We start from the raw sequence: 8,266 nt of genomic DNA, 5'->3' as shown, positions 1-8,266 counted from the left end.
GAACAGGAACGTTCGAACAGGTTATGGTCAAGGCAAGTGACCAAGGACCTAAAGCTCCTCGATCACTTGGGGGGCATATAAGGCACATCGATAGCAAAGCATACTTCTCAAGGTATGTAAACACATGAACAAAATAAGTGAAAGCATGCTACAGTACTTAGAGTATTTTTCAAAATTTGTGTTTGATAAATCATGGCAAAGTACTATGCTAAGTTCGGTCATACGAACAAATGTTATAAATATTATAACATCAAGATTTAAGTTTGGATATAACTGTTCAAAGTAAAAAGATTTGCTGCCCGTACAGCAAAGTTTAAAAAAGAAACTACTGTCTTTACACCACGACCCTTGGGTCGTATATCCAAAAAAGAAGAAAAAACAAATAAGAATTCAAGAGGTATTCGGGGCTGGAGGATCCTGGGCAGCATCCTGGTTAGTCACGTCCTCAACATCATCTTTTTCTTCCAAACCAGCAACGCTTGGAGTGGCAGGGGTCGCGGCTCTTGCTTCCTCCTCGGCCAGTTGGGCAGCACATCGGGCCAGCTCCGCAGTTCTGACTTCCTCTGAAAGGTAGCTAAAGTCAGCACCCTGATTGTGTTTCCAGAAATTGTAGAAACATCGGAGTGTTGTCCTCTTATACTTTTCCAGATTCTTGGAGTTGTCAAGCTCCAACTGCTTCACTTTGCCCTCGAGGGAGAGAATAGCCTTATCCTTGGTCTTGAGTACCTCCCCCAGATGCTTGATTTCGCGGAGATGGGTTTTGTTGAACTCCCGGTACTCTTGCCTCAACTTGACCGCTGCTTCCTTCGCAGCTTCAGCCTCGGACAGCTTAGTCACCGCTGCATCCCTCTCTCGGATCGCCGCCTCCAACTCCTTAGCATGCTTAGCCTCAGCATCCGAAAGCTCCTCGGCCGCTTTCACCTGGAACCTCTCGATGGCTTTTGCCTCGGCCTGCTCGAGGTAAGCCTGGGCTCGGGTACGGGCAGTAATGGCAGAAAGTAAGGCCTGTGCACAAAGAAAAAGGAGTTAGAACTTATCACGATGACTAAAAAACTAAAGACTCAAAGAATAAAGAAGCACTTACGCTGGAGATTTCGTTCAAAGCCCTGTTCATGATCTGGTCGACTGGCAGCTCTTCAGCTTGAACCATTGCGGCCCTAACACGCTCGCCTTTACCAATGCGATCGAGGCGGTCCCGGGCGGATCGGATGGCACGGCTCTTAAGTCTGGCCCCATGAGCCTCTTCACGAGAAAGATGCTCCCTGGCAGGCGCAGCTGGAGGATTCGGCCGAACAAGAGTAGTTTGCTGTTCAGAAGGAGCTGGAGGAGGAGTAGGAGTTCGCCCAGTCGGCGCAGGACTTTGCCCAGTAGGCGTACCCTGAGGAGGATCTTCTGGTCGACCCTTCTTGGCTGGAGGGCCTTGACTGGATTCACCAATTCTCTTCTTAGGCTTCCGTTGGAGTTGAGGAACTTCCTCTTCCTCCTCAGCCTGGTACATGTCAAAAATGTTGGGAGTTGACATATCTGCATGAAGATAAACATAGCAAGTTTATAAAAAAAAGAGGCAGGTGAGAGTAAGTTAGACAATTGAAAGGAGGTAACAAAGTAAATACCCGAGCTACAACTACTGGTCGCTACACTACTGACTCTATTATTCATATACTCATTATCTGGCATTAAAGTCTGCAAACAGAAGAATGGGGAGGTGAGGAAATAGAACTCTAAAAAGCTTGATAGAATAACGCTGGTCGAATATAAAAGTTAGGCTTTTATACAACAGCATTCTATCAAAAAGCTAGTTTTTCTATACGAACAGTTTGAAAAGTGGATCAAAAGGGTGAAAGTAGAAAGTTTTTCTGTAAAAGCTTTTTCAACTCCCCTTAGGGCGGGAAAAATTTATTTTTCAACTGGCTTAAAAATCGAAATGTTACTTCGGTTTTACGTCCTAAAAAGCATGATCCTGGGTTTTTAAACTAACTCGTAAAACTTTACTACGCCTACAAAACATTCTGTCTACAAGCATTTTAAACTAGAAACAAGATTTAAACAGTATACCACCAGAAGCATGCATCACGAGAAATCAGAAGTGTGGGGTTTCGAAAACTTACCAAGAAAAGTGATCGTGAAGGTGGAAGAAAGGTCTTCGGAGATTAAAGAGTACGCGGTCTGAGTCTTGAAAATGCAGGAAAACGGTCTCCGAAGAAGATTAAAGCTCTGGTTTTTAGGGTTTTCTGCAAAGATAATGGCGTGCGTAAAAAGAAAGAAGGGGCTCCGACGGTCTTATATAAGTTTGTCTCTGATATTAAAAAAGTGTGATCATTATTTTTCCTTTTTCAAGGTATGTGGGAACGTGATGGCCGTCGAAATCGTTTCTAGGGAACTGAAAAGGCACGATTAGACAGAAGTAGTTTGCTTTTTTCGAGAGCACACGAAGGGTTCTGACACGTCAGGAGGGGTTACCGAAGAGTGGTTCGTTCAAAGTTTATTTACTGTTCGTAGTAAATAAACTTTGGGGGGCAAATGTTATCCAATAAATTAGCATTGGTGACATGGCAAATAATCTCTTGACACGTGGCCGATACCTGGGAGCATCTGCTAGAGTATCGACCAGGAGACACAGTAGAAGCAAGGCAAGACTATATTGCCCGCGACCAGTCTGGTCGGTAGTTCCGTTTACAAGGCAGCATTTATGGGAAGATCTTTATGAATCCCGAAATTATCTCATACAATCTTCTGGATACCCGATTATTCAGGGAAGACTATCTGTAACAATCTCTTGTAACCTTCCTTGAGCCTATAAATAGCAAGAGATAGCTCAAAGGAAGGGGCTCTCTCATTTTTAGTCATTCAAAAATATAGTAATTTTTCCAAGTAAATTTGTATTGTTCTTAAGAAGAAGGCGAAACTCATTGAACCCTGGTTCCTTGATCATCCTTCTGATTTTACAGCAATATTATTCTAAGTGGATGTAGGTCATTACCAAATCCTGGGGCCGAACCACTATAAATTATTGTGTTTTCTTTATATTTGTCATTGCGTTCTTCTCCACACATCTGTCCATGTCAATCATGTTTTGACTCCGTGTCAGTTGGCTAAATCTTGGGTCAACAACATCCTTTTGAGAATTCTCCTCTTGAGAATCAACTTTGGATGTAGAAGCTTGAGAATTGTTCTCATATAACATATTCTCCTTTAGAGATGTTGAAGCTTGAGAATTGTTGTCACATAACATGCTCTCAAAGAATTCAACTTCTCTAGTTTCAATCACAATATTAGACTCTAAGTCTAATAGCCTATAAGCTTTACTATTGTTGGCATAACCAACAAAAGCACACTTTATGGCTCTTGAACCTAACTTTGTTCTATTAGGTCCGGTTTTCTTGCAATATGCAAGACACCCCCACACTTTGAAGTACCCTATGTTGGGTTTTCTTCCTTTCCATAACTCATATGGAGATATCTCATTTTTCTTCATTGGTATTCGATTAAGAATGTGACAAGCGATTAAAAGCGCTTCACCCCATAAGTTGAAGTTCAACTTAGAAAACACCAACATAGAATTTATTATCTCTAGATAAGTCCTATTTTTCCTTTCGGCAACACCATTGTGTTGTGGTGTATAAGGTGCAGTGCACTCATGAATTATACCATTTTCTTCACAAAATGTATTGAATTCATTAGAGAAGTACTCTCCTCCTCTATCACTTCTTAGCACCTTAATCTTTTTATTTAGTTGATTTTCAACTTCTAATTTATACAATTTAAAAGCATCAAAAGTCTCATCTTTATGCTTTAAAAGAAACACATAGGTATATCTGCTAAAATCATCTATAAAAGTAAGAAAATATCTTTTACCACCTCTAGTTAAAACACCATTTAATTCACAAAGATCACTATGTATTAAATCTAGTCAATTAGATGATCTTTCTACACTAGGAAATGGTTTCTTAATCATTTTCACCTTAACACATGTTTCATATTTACCATAGTTTTTAATATTGCATGTAATCATACCACATTTTACTACTCTTTTCATGGTAGAAAAACCTATATGCGATAGTCTAAGATGCCACAAAAATAAGGATTCATACTCAACAATAGAGGCGAAATTAGCATTTTTATTGATAACATTGAAAGTTACATCATTGGTGCACAACTTAACCATACCCTCACAAGAGTACCCCTTTCCCAAAAATACATTTGATTTGGTAAGTATAAGTTTACCGGACTCAAAAACAGCTTTAATGCCGGGCTTGCCAAGTAAATCACCACTTACCAAGTTTCTACTCATTTCGGGAACATAAAGTACATTCACTAATGTAACTTTCTTGCCGAAGGTGAAGTAGACTTCAATAGTACCTTTGCCAAGTACCTTGTATTTGCCCTCATTGCCCATTTGTATCTCATGGTTGCCCTTTGACTCTTCAAAGGTCTTGAACAATGATTTGTCATAGTTGACATGGACGGTGGCACATGTATCATACCACCACCCTTTCACCTTGCCTTGGACCGCATTCACCTCACTAAGGGTAGCAACTATGTTTTCCTCTTGAGTTGCGTTCACCTTAGGTCCTTGTTGGTCTTTTCTATGCCTACACTCTCTAGCATAGTGACCATTTTTCCCACACACAAAGCAATGACCTTTCTCGCCCTTGAACTTGTTTGGGTTGGTTTTTGGACCCAAAGGTTTCTCATTACCCTTTTTCCCTTTGTTTTTGGGATGTTTTGGTTGTAACACCGCATTTGCTTTGAAAGTCTCTCCATTAGACCCCTCCACAAGTTTATCTCTACATATCGATTCCTCTTCGATTCGAATATGCTTTTGGATCTCCTCCAAAGAATAATCCTCATTTTTATGAAGGATTCTTTTCCTATAGCTCTTCCAAGTTGGTGGTAATTTAGCCACTATAGCACCAACTTGAAAGGCCTCGGGAAGCTCAATCTTTAGCACTTTCAATTTGTTAACAATTATTTGCAATTCATGAATTTGAGGAAGAATAGGTTTATCACCAAAAAATTTGAAATCGAAGTATTGAGATATCAAAATTTTTTTGGTACCTTCCTCTTCCGCCTTAAACTTTTTCTCAAGTGCATCCCATATCTCCTTGGCCAATTTGGTCTCGGTGTAGAGGTCATAGAGCCTATCGGACAGGGCGTTGAGGATATGACCCCTACAAAGGAGATTGTCCTCCTCCCTCTTCCTTCTCTTCTCCACCTCCTCGGGAGTGTCTTTGTCGGATGGCTCGGCTAGAGGTGCCAAGGAAGACTCAAGGATGTAGGTGATTTTGAGAGTGGTTAATAGAAACCTCACCTTGTCTTGCCACCTAGTAAAATTGGATCCATCAAACATATCCAATCTTACTAGGTCTTGGTTCATGATCTTGATTGTTTCCCCTTCCATTGAAACAAAAAAGGGGTAAGCTTTTGAATGTTAGGAAAATATTGTTTTGCCTCAATGGAAATGATTATAATATTATAACTCTATGCAATAATATTACAAGTAAATATAGATTGATTAAATAAGGTTACAACTCTATAACTGAAAATACAAATAAACTAACGAAAGGAAGAAGATGATGATGAAGAAGAGAATAGTGAGAATACAACTCTAAGCAAAATATACAAGTAAATAGAACAAGAGAATAAGAAGAAAAATAATAGAATAAAAAGAAGAACAGAAACACAATCAAACTCTCACTTACACAACCTAAGTGAAGAAGACTGGGGATCACCAACTTGAACAAGGTTTAAAACCTTTGTCTAAATGCTTATTTCCCCCTAACTCAAGCACTAAGGGATCTCTCTCAGATATTGGAAAAGCTTTCTGGAATTATCAAGCCTCAAGGTGTTTCTAGCCAAGTGCTCTAGTGGATAGAAAAGTTGTGTCTTTCAAGTGAGCTATAGGCTCCTATTTATAGAGTTTAGAGACACCCTTTGAATTTCAAATTCCACCAACCTCCATGGCTGTTGCCAATGTTTAATTGGATTAATATGGAATTAAAAAATAGATTTGGGAGTTATTTGAGTTTTTTGAGCCGTTCAACAAATATTGAAAAAATTGAAAATTGGTCAGTTTTTTGGCATGTGGCCGCGGCCAGAGACAATGGTGGCCGCGGCCACTGGTCTCTGTCCCACAGGCCGCGGCCACTGACCAATTTCAGCACAAAAAATTGTGCTGTTTTTCCAAACGGTTCCAAACCCTCCCAAATGATTTTGTAACTCCCAAAACACATTATTGGGGTTAAAATCGTATCTCTAACAGCCATATCACATATGGCTTTATGAAATTCATCTCAATATTGTGTAACAACAATTTTACACAATAAAGGGTAATATTTGGAAGTTACAAATTTGTAACACCAAATATGTTACATTATTTGGATATATCTCATATATCTAAATATTGTAACTCTCTATTATATGTTACAATATGTGACACACTTTGTCACATTTATTTAATCTAAAACATTATATTATAATATAATATAATTTTACATTATATTATAAAATAATATAACAGAAGATATTGAGGCTGCGCTATTTTTGTCCCACTTTAATGAAAGACTCAATCTCGTATGTTCAGAAGTGCGACAAATGCCAGCGTTTCGCTATGATTGCCCGAACTGCTTCGGTCGAGCTAATGATGATTTCATCCCCATGGCCTTTTGCGGTATGGGGAATCGACCTAATAGGCTCTCTACCTATGGGAAAGGGGGGAGTTTGTTATGCGGTGGTGGCGATTGACTATTTCACGAAGTGGGTAGAAGCCGAGCCTCTGGCAACCGTCACTTCAAAAAGAGTCCTGGACTTCATGGTGAAGAGTATTATATGTCGGTTTGGGCTTCCTAAGAAGATCGTGTCGGATAATGGGACACAGTTCGACAGCGATCTCTTCACTGACTTTTGTGAAAAATATGGTATCACTAAGAGCTTCTCCTCAGTAGCATATTCGCAGGTCAATGGGTAGGTCGAGGCTGTAAACAAGAACCTTAAGGCAAGCTTGAAGATGAGGTTAGACGAAGCCAAAGGATTATGGCCCGAATAGCTCTCGCAAGTACTTTGGGCCTACCGAACTTCTCATAGGACCTCCACGGGACAAACTCCTTTTTCCCTGACTTTCGGAAGTGAGGCCATGCTTCCAATCAAAGCAATTGTAACGACTCATAGGCAAAGGACGTTTGATCAGGAACAGAATAATGGACTACTTAACGCATCCCTCGATCTGATCGAAGAAAAGCAAGAATCACAACTACAGTTTGCCCATTATCAACAAAAGATCACTCACTATTTCAATTTAAAATTCAAAATTCGTAGACTGGGGTTAGGCGACCTAGTTCTCCGAATGGTCTTTTTGGCAAATAAAGGCCACAAGGACGCTGTATTAGGCCCGAACTGTGAGGGACCATATCAGGTCAGTGAGGTTTTGCGTGAGGGAACTTTCAAGATTGCTTGGCTGAATGGGGAAGTAGTTCCAAGGACTTGGAATGCTCTACATTTGAAAAAGTATTATCAGTAGTACCACCATCAATGTAAGGCTTATTTATAAAAGTCGTTTTGATTAAATAATAAATGGATTGTTAAATAACTATTGCCTAGTGTTGTATTACCTTGTGTTCTCATATTTGGAGAAGCAACCAAGAAAGTTTATACATTCTGGTTACTTGGGGGGCACATAACCGAGATTGGAAAAAATTAAGCCTGCTCCGATAAGATTAAGAAACTTAGAAGCGTGGATTAATTGATTATTCAACGACTTTTTAAAGCTCGAGTTTTCAATAAATCTAGCGCGAACTAAGTTTAAATCATCTAAAATCTTGGATATAACCAAGTCCGAAGCTTAGAAGTTTGGATTAATTGATTATTCAACGGCTTTTTAAAGCTCGAGTTTTCAATAAACCTAGCGCGAACTAAGTTCAAATCATTTAAAACCCTGCATATAACTAGGTCAAAACTTGGAAATTTGGGAAAATTGATTATTCAAGGGCTTGTTAAAACTTGAGTTATCAATAAACCTAGCACAAAATAAGTTTAAATTATTAAAAACCCTGGATATAACCAGGTTTAAGGCCTGATTCTTAACATGTATGATACAAATAAACAAACAAAACTTGGATATAACCAAATTCGATAAAATCTAATTTGATCTAAAAGTCGATTCCTAAAATCTCGAGTGTACAAGAATCTAAGGATTCATAAGCATACGAAGATAATAAAGGAAAGACAGGTGGATCAAAAGTTAGATATATATTGAAATAAAACACACCAA

At 39.2% G+C, this 8,266-nt stretch overlaps 1 protein-coding gene across 1 annotated transcript; it reads right to left on the bottom strand.

Moving 5' to 3' along the window:
* Positions 1–221: 221 nt before the first annotated feature.
* On the bottom strand, positions 222–1,518 carry LOC133784238 (uncharacterized). Its single transcript, XM_062223673.1, has 2 exons — positions 1,085–1,518; positions 222–1,005 (listed from the first exon to the last, which is right to left on the bottom strand). Exons 1-2 carry the CDS (start codon positions 1,496–1,498, stop codon positions 391–393), a joined length of 1,029 nt encoding a protein of 342 aa, XP_062079657.1. The 5' UTR covers positions 1,499–1,518; the 3' UTR covers positions 222–390.
* Between the last annotated feature and the right edge of the window lie 6,748 nt (positions 1,519–8,266).

Source organism: Humulus lupulus, chromosome 6 (assembly GCF_963169125.1).
Source record: "Humulus lupulus chromosome 6, drHumLupu1.1, whole genome shotgun sequence".
Lineage (NCBI taxonomy): Eukaryota > Viridiplantae > Streptophyta > Magnoliopsida > Rosales > Cannabaceae > Humulus > Humulus lupulus.
The sequence above is the reverse complement of the archived record's forward strand: the minus strand, read 5'-3'. Positions and strand labels throughout refer to the sequence as shown.